General features: G+C 44.7%; 1 protein-coding gene across 2 annotated transcripts in view; it reads left to right on the forward strand.

Moving 5' to 3' along the window:
* Positions 1-19,300, forward strand: part of LOC122532656 (Krueppel-like factor 6) — a 336,309-nt gene that overhangs the window by 76,597 nt on the left and 240,412 nt on the right. For both annotated transcript variants that reach the window (XM_043661634.1, XM_043661635.1), the window contains exon 3: positions 15,508-15,597. In XM_043661634.1, the coding sequence (XP_043517569.1) occupies positions 15,508-15,597 (90 nt within the window). The remainder of the gene's footprint in view (positions 1-15,507; positions 15,598-19,300) is intronic.

Genomic DNA, 19,300 nt, shown 5'->3' on the forward strand with positions numbered 1-19,300 from the left:
TTATTGTGCCTCGTGATTCCCGAGTGTTGGCGCATTAAACGGAACGCAGCGTGTTTAAAAGCGAATGAAACGGCGTAAGCACGAATGTGTGCTTAATCACGCAGACGAGGACGATCGTTTTTGGATTCCGATGATTCCCGGTGTCCGCTTTACCGCGCTTTACGTACGTTATCACGCGCGACGCGCCGATCATTTTTCAAAGGCGTGGCCGGATCGATCATCGACGCTCGATTGCCAACAGCTGCTGACTTTCCTCCTATTATTTTTCACGATCGGTCTTGATCGTGCAAAAAGTCAAGCCGGGCCGAGGGGAAAAGAAGTCGCGAGCCTTGCGTAAGAGGACTTTGCGGATGCAAAGCGTACGCGTTATGCAAATGCGGGTCGTTAAAAGCGCGCGAACAATACCGCAATTGACTGCTGTAATAAGCTCGTTTATACCGCGTCTATGGATCAAGATCGTGACGCGGGTTCGTTAGCGTGTGTCCACTTCCAATTCCCCGTGCTTCTCGGCGAAGTGCATTCGCTCACGATCACACGTGGGAAACGCTAATCCTTCTTTAATACCTTTATAATTGTAGATACGGTGTCGAATCAGTAATCTGCAGGTGAAAACCTTCTGATCGCGTCGAGCATTATTTCAATACAATGTTCGCGACGCTCGTAAGTTGGATCGAAGGTCTCGCGAGTATTTTGATTTATTAGTTCGTCACAGGTACATATTAGGCGAATTCGCTTCGGACAGATTTTAAACATCTCGTTCCTTTCAACCTATTTTCTTCGAATCGAGTCCCCCGCTTGTTCTCTAACTTTTAGTCGCACATTTCAGTCCTACTTCTGTAGACAGTTGGTCTGTCTATCTGTAGACGCTTATGTGTAATATACGCACGCCTGAAATTCTCACTTTCCAATCACTCGCACCATCATTCGCAAACGCTTACATAATTAGTCCGACACGGCGATTACGCGTGTAAAGCCGGCAAAGTTGCACGCATCTGATCTTTTTGAATTTTTTTTTTTTTCCTTTTTTCACGAACGCGAAGCTCAATGCTGCTTGGCGAACGAGCAGAGACCGGTGAGAATGCGACTGACGAGGCGATTACAGGCCTAATTCATGCCGCGGATTTTCCCCGCGTATCATTGTGCAACGGTCGTAAAATTACACAAAGAAGACTTAGCACCGATTTCATCGGTCGTATTATCGTTCGCCTTTCAGCCAGTCGTAAAACAACATCGTTTCGGCAGCATTGCCGAGTCTTCTTTTACGAAGTTAATGCGCCCTGGCAATTTCCACAAGGGTTCGTTGGAAAATCTCGCATCTCGGCGAGAGTAATTAAAACACTTTACTATCGAGCTGTTTGAAAGCTCGTCGTAAAACGCGAGAACCAAACTTTTGCTACGTTACATTTGGGAAAACCATGTCGCGGCTTCGGTTCTAAATGGCTGAACGACTATTTTGCGGTTTTTCTTTTTTTTTTTATCGCGAATTACGATTTTCAACTCTTTTACGACAGTCATAGCTGTGTGAAATTGTTCTTTGCTGATTTTCTCATCTGCTCGCTTGATAGTTACGCACGTTAGTTCAGAGCTATTATCGCGCCCTTTTTTTCATCACTAGACGTTTGATTTGGAATGTGTTACGTGCTTGATGAAATTGTCGATGTTCTTCCATGTTGCAAGTTAATACATTATCGGCCGCTGTCACGTACGCGATCTGCATTCTGCGAAAATGTGACTTTGTATCACTATTTTTGCAAGACGTACAAAAATGATTTCAGGTCCTGAATTTGATGTTCATGTTCTAACACATACTTTTGAAAGCTGTTTCGTTGTTTGTAAGATACTACTTGCAATTGTAATTGTTGGAAAAAAGACCAGAAATTAATTAAGATTTATGGGAGATCTGGTGGTAAATTCCCCAATTTGTCTATACGTGAGGAATGCGAAAAATGTGTAAAAATTTCTAATTTGACAAGCTAACTTTTATCAGTAAATATAGTGTTTTTTTATTACTAATTATTTGTTATCGAATGGTTGCGTAAATATCGCCAGCGACGAGCAGTAAAATCTGCGCGACACACACCTAAAGACGAAGAGAAAAATATACGGCCATCAAAGTGTTAAAGTGAAACTCCGGATCGAAAGTGAATTCTTCTCACAGGTTTGATGTTGCGAGTGTTTTGCTGTAACTAACTCTTTTGTAATTAATGAAAAAGAATTTGACGACTATTGATCGTGTGAAAATTTAGAATCAGATTGAATCGCTTCATACTTGTCAGTCGATACGACTTTGCGAGTGCGATCAGGAAACTAGCTGTCACTGAATCACTAGTAATCACTTTTTCTCAGGAAACGTATTTCTGACTTTACTCTAGAAAAAAAAAATGCAACAATTGTTCCACTATAGCGCAATTTATTATAAAAGTTATAGTATTAAATTCGTGACACTGAATATTAAAATACTGTAAGTTTTGGCAGGGTGCAATTATATCTTTTCATAGCTCGGCTGAAACTGACTTTATCAGTAATTGGTATTACGCTTCTTATACAGAGCAGAAAAGACAAATAATTTTGCGCGCGACACGAGCAAAGTTTGGTTGCGTCAAAAGAAGAACGATCGAAGACGATCAAGACGGTTTGAAATCAGACGGTTGCTTCGTCTCCTTTCGCCGAAGGATGCCGGTTTCGCGCCGAAGAGCGCGATTTAGACCCGATCGTTTGGCTTTTTACGCGCGGTTTTCAAGCCCGGCCGGCTTGAAGGAGATTTAGTGCTATCAGGGTAGACAAGTCACTCGGGTGATAGTACTCTCGGTGCGCGCGGGGCGAACGGCATTCTTATAAAACGGCTCGGCTCTGGTATCCGGCTCGTTCGAACGTGTAATTAAATTGATCGACCGTCCCCGCGACTGGCTCGCCTCGACTTCGGAATCGTCCGGCGCGTCCAGCCAGAAGTCCGATCCCGTGGCTCCCAGCGAACACAAAAGGGCCGAGGGGGCTTTAATACCGCCATTACCGATGCTGATGAGTCCCCTTCGTTACCAGCCGACCCATAAATCTTAAGCAACCGTGCCTCCCCACCCTCCGCTCTTTCCACGGCTTTCTGCATTTCTCTCTCGCTGTCGTCTCTCCTCGGTGTTGTCCGGTTCGACGAGCTAGTTCACAATAGAGACTGCAGTCTTATTGTTCCATCTTGCAGTCGCTTCTCAAGGAGGATCGTAAAATTGCCAATGGGCTGGGTAGTATGTATTGGCTAGCAATCGATGGAATTAATCGCGAGACAGGGACAACTACGAACGAAAGAATAGCTTAAACCTTCAAGGATTGATTGCGTTGGAATAGTCTTGTGTTAGAGGAAGTTAACCTCTTGCGAATTTTTTGCCCGAAATTGCAACATTTTCTCAGTTTTAGGTATATTGAAATGTCACCCAGGCGAAACAAATGACAAGTTGATAATAATTTCTATCCAGTGATATCCGTACCGACGAGTTCAAAAGAAGAAGAAAGCGACGAATTTATTGCATACGGCTCGGTCACTCGTTACGGTCCGCGAACCAGTTGCCAAGGGGTTAAGAGTGGTGCTTTAGTTCTCGAAATCTTGTACACCGTTATATTTAAGCATCGATTGCCACGGTTTGCCGCTTGACAGACCAGATAGATAATTGAGAATCTGTATCGATTAGTCTGTCCGCGAGTCAGGCTCGGAAATCAGTAAGAATCGTAATTGCCACGTACATGCTTATGTACTTTATTGAAGTATAATCGAGCGGAGTACGAGGCACTTGGCGTACACACCGTCGGCCAGGTGTTATTCCAGGTAAAGCGCCGGTCGCTGGGATTCATGGAAGAATGGGTCACTTCCGGTACTTTTCTCGGGAATTGATTCTCGCGACTATCATGGCGTTCTACACCGTCAGGCAGTATCCGGCGTAACACAAGAATGGCGTGAAGAGTAAAGACAAATATTTCGAAGATGAAACTTCGTCAAAGGTGAAGACGAGAGCGATCGTTTATAAAAATAAAAGCCCGAACGCAAAGACGTACGATAACGTACGTGAATTTATACGAGATTCAAATTACACCTGAATATAGTCTCGTGCATGCAAACGATGTTTCAGTCCAAATAATAATATATACTCTCGTGCAAAGCGCAGATCGTGGACGATGATCGAAGCGAAAAATTATCCTTGTACGTACAATGTAACAACCAGTGACCAGCGATTAAGTAACCGGGGCTGAAGTAATCATCGTTGGCTTTAAAACAATTATTCGTCGAACAACGTTTAACCTGACAGCGCACCCTGACCCTGGCGCTGGTCTTATCAATCAGGATCGAACGATTTTAATTCCACAGGCTCTGCACGGACGTCTTTGTTACAGCGAGTCTCGGTTTTCGGCTGATTTTTATAATTTCCGGAGCGGGCCAGGGTCAGGACCGAGGTCGGTAACTGTTGAACGACGACTGATGATCACCGGCTAATTAGACTCGCGATAATCGCCGGTGTGGCGTTACGAAAAATTGAATGTATCCGACGATCACGAGGTGCAGACCCGCCACTTTGCGGCAATATACGACATGGATTCGTGACTCGGCCGTGCTCGTTTACGATCGCAGATTCGGCATTAAAGGCAATAACGCCCACGCTCTCGCATCCGCCTTGGGCATAAAGATTGCGCCTTAAAAGCCCGTCAGACGTATTTTTATCCACGGCATTGTCCAAAACGAGAGAAATTACGTGCTCCCGCGGAAACTGATCCGCCGATTTATTCTTCGAGTTTCCTTGCTGCTGAACAAAGTCAGAGACAAAGAATTTCCAACGATTAATTAATTCGAGTCTCTCTCTCTCTCTCTCTTTCTCTCTCTCTTTCTCTACGTTGCGAACTGTGGTCTTTGAAGGTGTTTTTATCCGAGGTCGTGTAAAATAGCCGGTAGGCGCAAACGACACAGCAAGGGAAAGGGTGGGGATGACCTACGACCCTTTAACGAGATACGATCTCACGGTTCGTTAAGGGTTCGTTGAAGAATAGGACAAAAACCGGGAGATTCGCTCCGTTGCTGTCCAGCAGGCGGGAGAGAACACGTCGATACACGGGGAATTATTTTTGAGTCTTTGTTTTGCATCGGCGATTTGCTTACGGAACAAACACGCGTACGCCGGAGATGCAACAAATTCCAAGTGAGAATTAGGAGATGTCTCGTGAAAGTTGAGAGTCAGTCGCGAACAAATCACGTAGAACGTGGACTGACGGTCGTACGACGGGTAATTTCTGAATTTTGAAATTATTCGCCCTCTTTCGAGCAGGAGAGATTGTAGAACGTAACGAGATCGCGCGAATGGTCCAAGTTAATGTAAACAAACGCGTACCGTGTTCGAACGATACGTGCGACGATCGTGTGACGAAGGCGACTCGGCGAGCGATATACACGCATATTTATCCAACCTGGTGGAATCGAATGCTATCGGTCGGTCGAGACGGTTAAGGCCAAGGTAATTGCATTGTACGCGGTTGTTCTTTCAAACGCCAATCACCGGCGACAAAACGTTCGTCGCGCCGTTTGCGGCTGGACGGCGCCGTTCTTAAAGCCGCTCCGCGACTCTCCATCTCGCCTCGTCTTCTTCTGCTTCTCTGGCATTCGTCTTCTCGTACCTCTTCTCTCGAACGCGCGATCCTCGGACAGTTGCGAAACGGTCACCGCGGCGTCACCGGTTTTACATTCGAAATCGTGCGTCCCCCTTCGCCACGAAGCGAAGAAACTCCCGATCGTGTCCCCACCCCCCCAACCGTCGATGTTAAATATTCCAGCGAGTTTCCGAGCGCGCAGGAACGTTGATCTCGACCAGAGTGAAAAGAAAACGAACGATTTATTATCGCGGAGAGTTTCATTTGCCTGTGTCGTGCAATCGTTCGTGAAAACAGTTACCTTGCTCCCGGTTAACAATTTTAATTAACAGTTTTAGTCGGGAAATTTCGCTGAGGAAATTTCTCGTCGCTTCTCTTTTTTTTTTCGTGAGATCTTTCTCTTGCCAGCTAGTAACTTTGTATCCATAGAATGTACATAAATGAGTAATCTGCTAAGTGTTTTCTAAACTCTTCTAAGCCTTCGTCCTGAATTGGTGATTCAATTCGAAGGTCACAGTTTACTGTTGGTGAATTGGTATTTTTGGTTGGATCACAGAGTTTAAAGGAGAATACAGCATCCTCTTCACCACCTTAGACGCATTCGAAAATTATCATACACCGTAGGCGTAGTTTTCGAGTACTACTTGTCAAGTATTCCGTTACAAGTACTGTAAATTCAATACTGCGCATCCATGAAAATGATTTATAATTATTTATGAATCTCTTGGCTCAAGTCGATTAACGAGTGTCTAGCGAAACTTTGTTCGTACGAACGCCTTTCGTTCGAACCCCTGTTCCTCTCAAGTCGACTTATCCGAATGAAGAATTAATGGCGGGCAGTTGGAGCGAATTCCTCTTGCACAAACTCCAATTACAGAAACTAGTTGTTCCTCGACAAGTTTCACATTAGTAGACGAAGTTTCCCTGCGTGAATAATTTAGAAGTAAGAAACGACTAAAGTATATTTATCGAATTTATTTTCCCTGATCGTTCACGCAACCAACCCTGTGTTCTACTTGGTACTGTTGGTCCGGTGTGCTCGTCCTTTGCACCGGAACTTCGACAGGTTTTGCGCCACGCTGTCGCGATCGATACCGCGATCGAGATGGTCGCGTAGGCGGCTGGCAAGCCGCGTTCACGTTACTTAAACACTTAAATTATTTACGGCTGTTGCTGTTATTGTCGAACGCGCTAATAGATCGCGGCGGCTTCCATTTCTTGAGCGATAATAAATTATCGACGCGCGTCGTAACGTGAGCAGGCTCGTGCCACTGCCTCCGATTCGATTCGAAGGGTGAGCCACCCGAGCGTGTGACAACTCGATCGATGCTTGATCGGTTGTACTATACCGTGTATAAAACGAACACACGATATCCTAGAGGATCACAATTGGCTTTGGGTTAAAGTGTTTGTCCCCTGTCATTGCTGGAAGTGTAAAATAAAATATAAGGAATTTAGCATTGGACAAACGAGCGAAGGAGATTTGGTATAAAATGGTGGATTATAATGATGGTGTAATATTCTTAACAAATAGCGCAGACGAGAGGAGGACTATTGATGAAATTTTTCATAAACGTAGCTTTAAAAAAAAAAATATTTGACACGGATTTCTTTTCTTATCGGTAATCGTCGATGTTGAAGGGATGAAAACCACTCTCAAAGTCAAGACATATTTGCAGGGATGTATTTTGTCAAATATCTCGGAAATTATTGTAGCATCGTAGGTTTAATCAATAACGTTTAGCTGTTGTTTAATTGTAAGTACGGACCAACGAGGATCAGACCTGGAAAATATCTTTGAAGGGTCGTAAAAAGGCTGTGATTTGTTTAATCACGTTATCAAATATATATTCCTTATATCTAATCTCTACATTACCAAAGATTCCGTTTTTATACAAATTACGACGAAATTAGTGTTTCACCGATGAGAAATCATTGTTGCTGAAAAATGCGTGAATTGGTAGTTTGATCGATCGAAAGCCATCCCTTACGGAAAGTAAACGTTCGGTCTCGTCCTTTCACTATCCACAATGTTAGGCTGTTTAGCGTGCGCGAAATAAATAATTGATTTTCCTTTTTGTTTCACCTGAGCCTGGCCGATGGAACAGAAGCGTCACGAGAACGGCGAATAGTTGTAAGCCGGCATCGGCTTCGACTTCCTCCTTTCGACTCGCGGGAGAAAGTCATTGTTGTTCGCGGTTTCAATGAAGTTTAAGTAACCGACCTCGGCTCACAGATATATCACTGTACCTTTGTGGCGCCAAGACATTGTTACACCAACGCGCGCCACGGTGGGTGTGCATTGTTTCATAGGAAACCCGCGGTACCAGCGTGAAAAGTTTCGTTCTTGCCGTGTCGGTCGCAAAAATTCGCCAACACCTTCTCGTTCCATTCTACATATTAGCTGTAGGACTGGAACGATCCGTAATTTCCCATGGAAATTTTATAAAATTACGAAACGGTACGCTTTTAGATGTTTGAATGATTTTTCGAAAGCTTTATTGTACTCTAAACTTCTTCCCATTTTCTCTGTACTTCGATAAATTTTACGCTTTAGCTGTAGCGTTCGTGTCGGAGGAGAAAGAAAAGAGCAAATGAAACGAACGAAACGGAGAAAAAGTCACGCTACGAACTCGTAAAATTCGACTCGAGGGTTAATAGTCGATATTAATGATAAGTTACGGCTTTTATTCGCGAATCTCGCTAAATATCCCGAGTGGTTCGCTGTCCGTGTGGAATGGTCGTCGGCGATTTTTACTGCCGCGTTTTTTATTTTTGCCAGACGAAAAGTTAAGACGCCGTTAAAAGGAATCGTAGCGGAGTAGAGAAGAACTGGTTTGCAACATTTAACTGTCAAAGAGGCCCGTGAAGCGTCAAAACGTATGCAAATGATGTGGTAAACGGGATCGCGCGAACCGTGTACCCAGGATCGTAACGACAACGTTATACTCATTTGTTTTTCACCGCACCTAACCGATGATACCGGTCTCGTCTGTTCGGTCGAATCGATTATTGCGATTGTCGTTATTTTCGCTCTCGTATCGTGGATCATTTGCAATCGTAAAATCTTGTTTGCCATTCGTGAATTTTCGTCGAGTCGCTTCGTTCTTTCTCGTTCTCGGTGGAAATAATGTCGTTACTTCGGTGGAAAAAAAGATGTCGGTGCTTTTTAAATAATCAACTTCAGGCTTGTTCGAACAGTTTCGAGATAGTTATGGTTTCTGTGCTTTTTGTAAATAGGTACACACACACATGGGTGAAATTTTCAGCAGTATTTTTATTTTCGTCATGGGTGGTCCACGATGATATGTGGTCGTACTACTGACAATGAGACGTCGGTCGTACTACTTTTCCAGCAGTTTACCTCGTCGATTGTAATATAACTGAGAATTAAGATGTACTATTAATGTAATGGAGAACTTGACGAAGGAAGAAGCGATTATGTGTCTTTTTTTATTCAAATTACGTCGATAAGAATATTGTCGGCAGTTATGGCCAATTAGAAATTTTTCCCATTGGAAAACCATTTCCTCTGGAATGTAAAAATTACTACTTCCTTCACGGTCCGTCGGAGATCAACGTTTTTCGCGGAGGAAGCAAACGATGTCTGACTCTGGCGGAGGATGAGCAATCTCTCGAGGAAGGAGGGGAGGGGGAGGGGGAGGAGAGGGCGATATCGATGGATCGAGTTACGATCCGCTCGCATTTAACACGAGCCCGATCGTGATTTTAACATTTATTTCGAGCACGTTCCGCTGGTGTAATCGAAGGAAACTCGTGCAGCTTAATACATCTACGGTCACGTACACACCGAGTCTGACAACACGTGCCGTGTTCTACTTGCATGATCCGCCGCGATCGCTCTCTCGCTCTGGTCGAGATCTGCATTTAATCGATGTTCGCTTTTACGATGTATCCTGTTTAATCGTTGCTCAGTCTGCAAAAAGCCGAAGGCGAGAAACGATCGAAAAATTACATCGTCCTGTGGAAACGAACGATTTCTACGAAGATATCAAAGACACAATCGCAACGTCTCGAATTTAATTAGCATCATATCGAAGAGAGAGAGAGAGAGAGATTTTTTTAATTCGGCTGCTTCGTTTACGGAGCACGCGGCGCTAATCAGCCATCAAAACGGTAATAACTGGAGCGGCAAAGAGAGCAGGCAATTATTATTAATTACAGCGTGCAGCCTAGGGGGGGAAAGATTGACAGCTTCCATATTTAAACTGAAATCCCCTCGTTATGCAATCGCGCGAGCCGGCTAGCTTCCATTACACGCGTACATACGTAAGTACGACGTTGTGTTGCCGCGCTGACAACACGTGCCACACTTCTGCCGCATGATTTGCGCTACGTGCAGGCGCAAAGATTTGCCGAGTGCACGGTTGGAGAGGTTCGCTCGACCTGACGGGCCTCGTCGTTCCTCTCCCTCGCTTTCGTGCCCGCTGCAAATACCGAGCCCGCCTTGAAACTTTCACCCGGGCTCCGTGCCGTGAAAAATCCACCGATCGTTCTACTGAAATGGGAAAACGGAAACCACCGGAAATCTGTACTCCAGCGAATCTCTGAAAGCTTTGCAGGTGTCTCTGAAAGAGCGTGAAGAGTGAAAGGGGTATAAAATGAAATGTGGGACTCTAAACGGACCTCTAAACGTTGAAACGCCATTGTTACACGCACTCGTAAACTCGTCTCACCAAGTGTCGAGTTTATGCTAATTTTCTACTGGACGAACAAAGCGAGATAAAGCAGGGAGAGAAGGAAGGATACGACGTAATTAACGACGTAAAAAACAGCCCCGGTGAGCAACCAGCCGCTTTTCCCCGAAAAATTAATTAACCTTTTTCCATCTTCGTGCCTTCCTTGCGAACCCGGCGTTTCGAAATTTGTAATTAAGTCGCCTTGGCACGCGTGTGGCTCTCTGCTCGAGCATCGCTAATTATTCCTCTGTTACGATGCTCGTGCTCGAAATGAGCGTATGTACAGCGAACGAGCCTTGATATACGCAATCGAGTTTAGATGCTTCGCGGATAATTGGCGCACTGATTCGCACGTGTAAATCTTCGCGATACGAAGTCCGTCCGTCCATCCTACTTGTTTCATTGACAGATATTTATATTTTTACTGCTTGTTTTTCTTTTCTCTATTTCTCCGTTTTTTTTTTTTTTTTTTTCAATCTTAAGTGAACTTTGATTATTTTTGCATTATCCCTAAAATTTCCCAGTGTATTATATAAAATTAAATTTATCAACGTTCATCCAGTTTGATCGAATCAAACTCCGATTTGAAACTCCTGAGATTTTCCTATTCGAATCGAATAACCGATTTTCACCGAGAACGTGCCGAACCTCGGGCCTAAAAGTCGATTTCGGAGTGATTCGAGAAAAAAGTCACGTTGCACCGGGACAGACTCGAGTTATTTTTAACGACATATTCGGACGAGTCGAGTTCGATTATAATCGTACGAAACGGTTGGAAGGAGGGCAGCTCCGGTCATTTCTTTAGCGTGATCGTATCGCGATCCTACTACTAGTACGATGATATATGTCATCATTATATCCTCCTTATTGCGTTAACCGCGTTCCCGTGATTTACGTCCAAGGACCTGCTTCACTTCCGTTCTTTTTCCTCTCGTTTTACGACCCGTCCCGTTTCGCCAATGACTCAACGTTTGATACAACGTGCCGATGCACTGACATAATATTTATGGCTTCCCCTCCGTGCGCGTCGTTCGCCTTTTTTCCCCCCTTTTCGTACCGTTCATGATTTATCGTCCTGTCCTCGTGGGCGGGATGAACGAAAAGAAAAATGTCGCCGCGGCTCTTCCACTCGTGGTACGTACCAAATGCAGCGCGGAATGCGTCAGGGTGTGACTGAGGGAAGCGACACTCACTTGGCGTCGAAAGTTTCACGCAGAAAAATACTTTCTTTTGTAACACGTGCAAGATGTGGTTCGCCAAAAATCGGGCCACCTGAATATCTTTTCTATTGATGATAGAGACGAAAATCGTTCGCCGACGTAATTTGAATTGGTTGAAGGGACGAATTGGATGGAAAAACTGTTTAAAAATGTCTTTTCACTTTGTGTATTTTTTTTTATCCCATCGACGTAGTTCATAAAAAAATATTCAGATATGTTTGATATGATATGACCTTGAACTTGAAAATTTAATAATTAACGCGAACGAGATTCTAGAGTCTAGACGACGACAGAAGCGACCCTGACAGCATAGACATGATGATGTCCTTCTATTTATACGTCTTGTTTCATTCAATTTTATTACTTACGAATATTGCTATATTGTGTACTGTATTTTTGAAATTTCTCGTAAACACATAAAAATTCGTAGTCCAGCAACAGGCTCCGAAAAAATGTCAATGCCTTTTCTTGAATCGCGTTTCTAGAGTACATACCAAGAAAAAGAAAAAAAAAAAAAAAAAAGACGAAGGATTCTCAGAAGAGCATACAGAGGAGCAACAAGTTCAGAAAGAATTCTCAGGATCGTCAGAGCCCTCTCGAACGGTCACGAGAGAGACGTCGGCAACGGATTACCCGAGAGAATCCTCTGAATATTCGTGCGGGACAGCGTGTACCGGTTGACTGTCCGGATAGGAGGATGCGGCTAACCTCTGAATCGCGTCGTGTACGAGAATAGCGGTAGTGCCCGGCCAGTAAACATCGAGAATATTGGTATAATATGTAGATCTAAGCACGTACGTGGGTTGTCGGTAATGCCCTCATAAATCAAGCCCTCCATTGTCTTCCCTCATTGAACGGGCCGATCGTTGGCGCACGGTAGTCTCCCGCATTCCATATTTCTGTTCAGGATATTGCCGGCATCCGGTATAAATCCCGGCGTGTTTCGAGCGTCATCGACTTTCCTATTGGAAGCTGCGTGTGCACGGTCAATCGCGTTTCAACGTACATAAATCGGTCGGCAAGTGATTGCTTTTTACGATCTTCCTTCCTTTCTTTCCCAGTTGTTGAAAGCTTCGCTGGCATCGAGATGATACGTATTATAACGACGTTTGTTATTCGGCTACGTTCGAGTCAGACACGGAGTTCTTAAATTCCGTGTAACGGAGAATTACTATCGAATTTTTGTATACTTTGTCTGTATTACCATTGACAACAAGATCGAGTATGCGGCAACGAGTATTTGCACGTACGTACATGCATCGAGTTCGTCAACTCGGCTGGTCCTTTTCTCTCAAGGTTCGAAAGCCGATGGAGATTTATCGGCGGAATGTCGAGGATAAACCACATCGAGGAAAGCAACCTAAATTTCACAGAGGACGACATATATACGTATATATATATATATATGTTTTTGCGTCGCGATCGAGATAATAAAACATACGGAGGCACGAAGATTGGGGACGAAATCGGATTAACGGGGATCGGTGTCCGCGTAATCAGCCCGGCTCAACCGATTAATGTTATAAATATTCCGCTAATGCCCGTCTGTTACGCAAACCGTTTCACCTCCTTATTGCTAGCAGCTGCATATGGAGAACGGGCGCTGGCGCGGCGCGCTCTCGCATTCGTCGATGATTTCATACATTATTTCAAAGCCGCCCCACCGCCCGCGGTTCCCGGCGGCAGGAAGGGCACGGAGACGACGGGGACGGATTTCTCCGAGTCTTGCCGCAAATCACTTTCATAGTGCTGTTTTTTTATGCGCCGAAACTTGTAATTTATGGGCCAGAGGAGGGGCGAGCGCGGATCGATCGCCGCGTGATATTATTCGGCCGTGCGAGAAAACGGATTACGGCCGATCGACTTTTACCAGGAGGCAGCGGCCGAGAGCTTTCAAAAGCTCTCACCCGATAGCCATTAGCGCGAGCTAAAGACGTGTGGCGTGGGAAAAGGAGAGGAAGGCCGGAGCGAAGTCAACGTGCGTGCACGCCTCTGTGCCCGCGCTCTCTGTCGATCGGACGGCGTTTATGCCCCGCGTTCATAAACGCGGATCGACCGTGCAGCCCGATAATTAACAGCCAGCCCGTACCTCTATCCGGCTCGTTAATTAGGAATTTTCCTTTTCAAGGCCCGGATTTTTACCGGGCTTTCGCCCCAGTCCTATTAGTCGCGTTTACATTTAATCGCGACGCTCTTGCTCTTTGCGTTGCGAGATTGTCGACGGTCGAAGAAGAAATTACGACTTTCGACGGAAAGAAGAAGAACTACGTCGAAAGAAAGATTTCGAGGAATAGACTGCCCGTAACGCGTGACTTCGCGTTCTTTCGCGGCGCATAGTGACGCAATCACCGCGAGCTAAAATTGTTTTATCGATCTCCGACGTGGAAACTAGGATTCGCCGAGGTGGTTGGATATATATATGTGTATATTTTTTTTTTTTTTTTTTTTGCAAGCATAATCGACGCGTCTGGAGCGAGGAGCGCCAGTCTATATTTGGATCGTTACCAACGTGTCTAAAAGGAGCCGATTCAATTTCAACTGGTAATCTCGTCGCATTACGGAAAATAGGAGAAATCTAGCGAAAGTAAACGTAACATCGCCGAGCCTGTTGCAATTGCCGCGTAATAATGCAATATGTAATAATAGCAAGGGGATAATAACGCATCGGGCTGCTAGAATACGGGCAAGTAAGTGAATAAATAACGAAACGTGCGCGATGTGTGCGTACGTGTCACCCTGTCAGCCACCCGACCTGTCGCTCGTTCCCTCTCTGATTTTACGATCGGCTCCCGGGTTCGATTGCCTTTTAATCGTAAACAGAGACGTTCGTAGATTGCACACCCAGGCTTTTAGATAACGTTTGTTAATTAAATGACAAGGCGCGGCTCGTTACGTAAGGAAAGTCGAATCTGTTTCATCTAATTTTATAGAAGGCTCGGTATAATATTTTGCAATTTGTCATACGGCGGTGAGGTGAGGCGTGCAACGTTTATACTCATATGGGTAGTTGTATGTACACATATGAAAAGGATAACGTTCGATTTTCCTTCCAACGAGACAACTTTATTAGTCCACTTTATTTGTCCGAGGCAAACGCGCAGACGTTCTACAAGCTTTCAGATTTCGTTTACGTAAGGTTTGTCTGCACGTCATAAACGCGAAAGAAGCGATCGACAACTTTAATCGGGAAATCGACGAACGGCAGAACTTTCTCTAGCGTGTATCCTTTCGACCAGGCGTGCCCAATCCGCGGTCCTTAGACTATTCACGCGGCTCACGTTCTATAACCAAAATTGGAATAATTGTATAAGAATTCTAATCATTTGAGTAATTTTCACCATAAATAGTCATACCACTTTTTTGTAATTTAGTGTTCGAGTGATTCGCAATTGCGAATAATTTCCAAGAGTCAACGAAATATTTTTCATTTTAGACACATTTGCCAACTCGTATCGTTAATGGAGTTGTTGTTAAAAAGGGAGAGAATCATCGTTGGACAACAAGGTAACCTGATTTCTTCGTGAAAATTTTATAGTTTCGCATCTATGCTTGAACGATTTTTTTACCAAAATTTAGGTTACATCAATACCACTCCTATATTATCTTTTCTTTTGTTTCTTGCACTTTGAACTCCTTCGTAAACAAGTTTCATTCTCAGTCGTCGATGAATTTGCATTCTCCGTATTCTATAGTCTGGTGCGATATAGACCGATACGCGAGGACACTTCCGTTAACTTGGAACTTGCCCGGCACGTATTTTCGCTGGCGCAAAATTGTTGGATTTTCGCGCACAAGACACAGGATGGCAAGCTCTTCAGTTTCCCTCCATTGTTCCCTAGCTAATTTTCTGCGGGGAGCAATTTGATTTCCAAGGGGCCCATTACGATTGCTGTAATAGCGCTCATCACGCCTGACCGTCTATCACCTTTACCTTCGTCTTGTCTAATTACAGGTCACGTTTATTGTTTCAGGATGAGAGCGAGCTCTCGAGCAAGCGGTGGGCCAGTGCGCCCCGCCGCCCGGACAGCCCCTGCGTCCTGGGGGCACCAACGTCTAGGGAGGTACGTTTGCTTTTCTTACAATTTTACGCCGACTTTCCTCGCCCGTATAAACAGGCGGTGTAGTTTTCGGTTTCGAGCAACGATAACGTTGAAAGATGCAATGTATCGCGACGACACATCGTCCAGTCCGTCCTTTGAAAATTTTGCAGGATTTTGTACGAGGGACAGTCAGAAAGTAAGTTTCACTCGCTTGTAACTTTTGGGTGCGTTCCGTGACACAGTGAACTTTCCGCTCAAGTTATTTGGAATTTTCATTGTAGAAACGAAGAATTTTTTAAAAATTTATAAAGTCATGCATTAACCCAATTTTCCCCCTTCGACGTGACGATTGTTAAGATCAACAGAATTTAAGAAGACGCTGATAAAATTTGTTATCAAAATAAGTAAATATTATTTATTAGTATTTAGTATTATTGCATAGTATTATATAATTTATGTAACAAGTGTTCCAAGTGTAGTATTATATAATTTATATGTAATAAATTATTGTCATTTAGTACATGAACAATAATGCTAAACACATTGAGAACAAAATGTTTTATTTTAAATTAATTTTGACGTCAAGAAATTGTTTGTTAAAGTAACACCTTAAAATTAAATTTATTGCTTTGTTCTGTGATGCATTTTAAACTCTAGACACTTTTCTTGATAATTGTTACACATTTTTGCACTATTGTAGAAATTATAAGACATACTTTAGAAGCAAAACTAATGGGGATTGCGTAGAAGAATAGCTGATACACTGTAAATTCCACGAAACAAATAAACATTTAATTTAAAGAAATAGGTAATTCATTGTGTTTAACAGGAGTGAAACTTACTTTTTGATTGTTCCTCGTAGCAACAAAGGTCTTGATAAATCCGAGAATATTGTTTCTCCGAGCGTGTCTAAGAATCTAATCCTAGATTCGCATCAGTTCGAATTAACACAACTGGTTAAACTGCTGTTAAAAACGTTTGCAACATTGAAACTCGTAAATTATAAATTATAACAAAACTCGTATCGCGTTCGACGCGAGGTTCTCCTTTTTTACTCTTCAAGTTGCTATGTTCGTCGCAATGTTCTTGATCCGTCGCGAGGTTGATTCAATTTGCAGTAAGTGTAAACGAAACGGTTTGTTTCATTTTTAACGAGACTGCTTCACTAAGAGCGCAATGTTCGCTCCCTCGATCGTCTCGCGCGCGATAAACACCCGTGGTCCTGGAACTTTCTCAAGTTGCGCGCGTCGAATCTGATACGTGATCGACTCATCGCGTTAATTGCGACCGTAGGTTCGCGAGAACCGGCAACTTTACGCGTCGCATTACGCCGCAAGTTCAATACCCATACACTTTTCACGCTTCAATCTTCTCACGAACCTGCGTTTGTCGAACATTTTCCTCCAGTTAGGCACGCAGTTGCAGGCTGTCTTCTCCGTTTTGTTTACGCGAAGCTTAGCGATCGCGATCAGCGATCGGTATCGAACCGCGGGGAAGCGCGTGTCGATTGGCCGCGAATGGAAACCCGCTCGATTCCGCGCGGTACGTGATGGCACCCAAATCACGATGTCGGCCTCGTGTGTCGACAACACCAGGCCAAGTCGTCTACATTTATACACACGGGCTACTAATAGGGATACGTCAGGGTTGTTAGCAAGAACGGCGGTATGCCGCGCGCCACGTCACTGCCGGAAGGACGATTAGCGGCGTAGACCGCGAGGCAAGGTGTCGATTTAGCTACGTGATCGTACAAGGACTTGCGACGCGCCAATGAACCTCGCCAACCAGACACCTTGACACTTTTTTGCCCGCGATTTCACTCGCAGCTTCGTCTCTTTCCTTTTTTTTTCTTCTTTCTTTCCGCGTCCCGATAATCGTCGGCGGTTGGAATTCGCGCGTGACGAATGCGTAATTGACACGTCAACTGCCACGCGAGTCCCCGGGAATCGACGATTGACTTTTGCTTTAAAGTCGAGGCAAACACAAATTGCAATGGAAATCGCGAGACGTTATGGAAACTGACGACAGTAGTAGACGATGCTCGTTCAAATATATCAAAATATTGAATTCGAAGTTTGGAAATCGCAGATCACTACAGAATTGACGAAATCTGTGTGAAACGTAGTTAGTAGTCAATACTCATTCGAAATTGTTAAATTCCGTAGGTTGAAACAGCGGTAAAAGTCGAATATGACGCCGGATAATCGACGTTTGCTTAGACTTTAAAATAAAAGCCTCCTAGGGTTCGGCGTGACAGTTAACGTGTTAAAGATCAAAGTTTCGAGAACTCGACGTTAGCGATAACCGGCCGAGTGTCACGGTGGTCGTCGATGACAGGCGCGTGTCTCCTCGATACAACTCTGGTGGTCACTGATTGCAGCACGTCGAACTAAAGAATTTCGCGAATAAAAATCGGATCGTTTGATACATATATATTTATTTATTTATTTTATCAGAGGAGAATATTTCGATATTTCATTACTATAAAAATTCAGGTATACGACTCTCCCTTCTAATTTTATGAGAGGCAAAGAGCGTGTTAATCCGACGACGCGAGAGTTCCGGGGCGAGGTGGCAGGGTGAGATTTAACGAGTCCTCGAATCAAAGTGAATTTAACGCGTCGTTACGCGTTTGTAAAATCGCCGGGGTGGTTAGATTACGAGGTACGAAAGGGGAATGGAGGCGCGGAGGGGGCGCATTATGCCTAGCCGTAGGAGAGAATGTTCATAGCCGGTCGCGACGGGGACGCAACGCGGATGATGGCCTTACGACTTATTCGTAGGACTTATTTGCGAGTACGTGGCGCCACCCACAGGGTCGGGCTCCTATGATGGGTGTGACTGCGTGTTGGTATTCGCGATGCATATTGCTGTTGCTATCGCCGCGTGGTGGAATACGCCGGAGAATACGAGAACCGCCTCTCTCGCAAAAGGTAGTCTTTCTCCGGAGGCTACACGTCCGTCTAACCGGTGGCTCGTAAATGCACGCGCGGTCGTGATTAGACTCCGGAGACAATGGCTCGTAGCACGCGTCGTCGTTTGCCGCGTATCGCTAGCGTATTGTATGTTTTTTAAACGCGTCCGCTCGATGCCATTTATTTGCATACCGGTATACCATGTGTCTGGCTAACAGAGAGCCGAGAGAGGAGTCTCTGGCGTGTAACAGTAATCGTTTGAAATGGCCTGTCGCGTACCATCTGCCGCGAGACACTGTCGTCGACGTCGTCCTCGTCGTCGTTGTCGTCGGTCCGGAGGCACTGGCGAATGCCTCGCGTTGAATCGTCGCCGCGCTGAGAAATCGCGATTGGATGACGGCGAATGGCTGGCTGTCGTCGAGGTAACCGTAAAACTGTAGCTTCTTGCTCTGAAAAGCAGCATCCAGGCCAAGCCGTGCCCGGAATATGCACGCGACACCTGCCAAGTGGCTACGTGATGAAACACTTTGGAAAGAACACGCTGCTCGAGTATTTAACGTCCCTCGAGTTTAATTACGTCACGTGTACACGTGTATACGAGCGAGATTTGTAATTCCTCCCAACAGATCTGGAAACGATCAGATTACGAACCTGTGTTTCACCACATTTTTTCGCACGTAAATGCGCGAACAGGCATCCACGCGAGATAATTGCGACCCCAAGTCGCGAACGTAAATGCAAGTGCATCTGCCTGGTGATCGATTAATCAGCTGCGCGATTTTACTGCTCATTAAGAATTCTTTCGTTGG

This window comes from Frieseomelitta varia, unplaced genomic scaffold (assembly GCF_011392965.1).
Source record: "Frieseomelitta varia isolate USP_RPSP 00005682 unplaced genomic scaffold, Fvar_1.2 scaffold_462, whole genome shotgun sequence".
In the NCBI taxonomy this organism is placed as follows: Eukaryota; Metazoa; Arthropoda; class Insecta; order Hymenoptera; family Apidae; genus Frieseomelitta; species Frieseomelitta varia.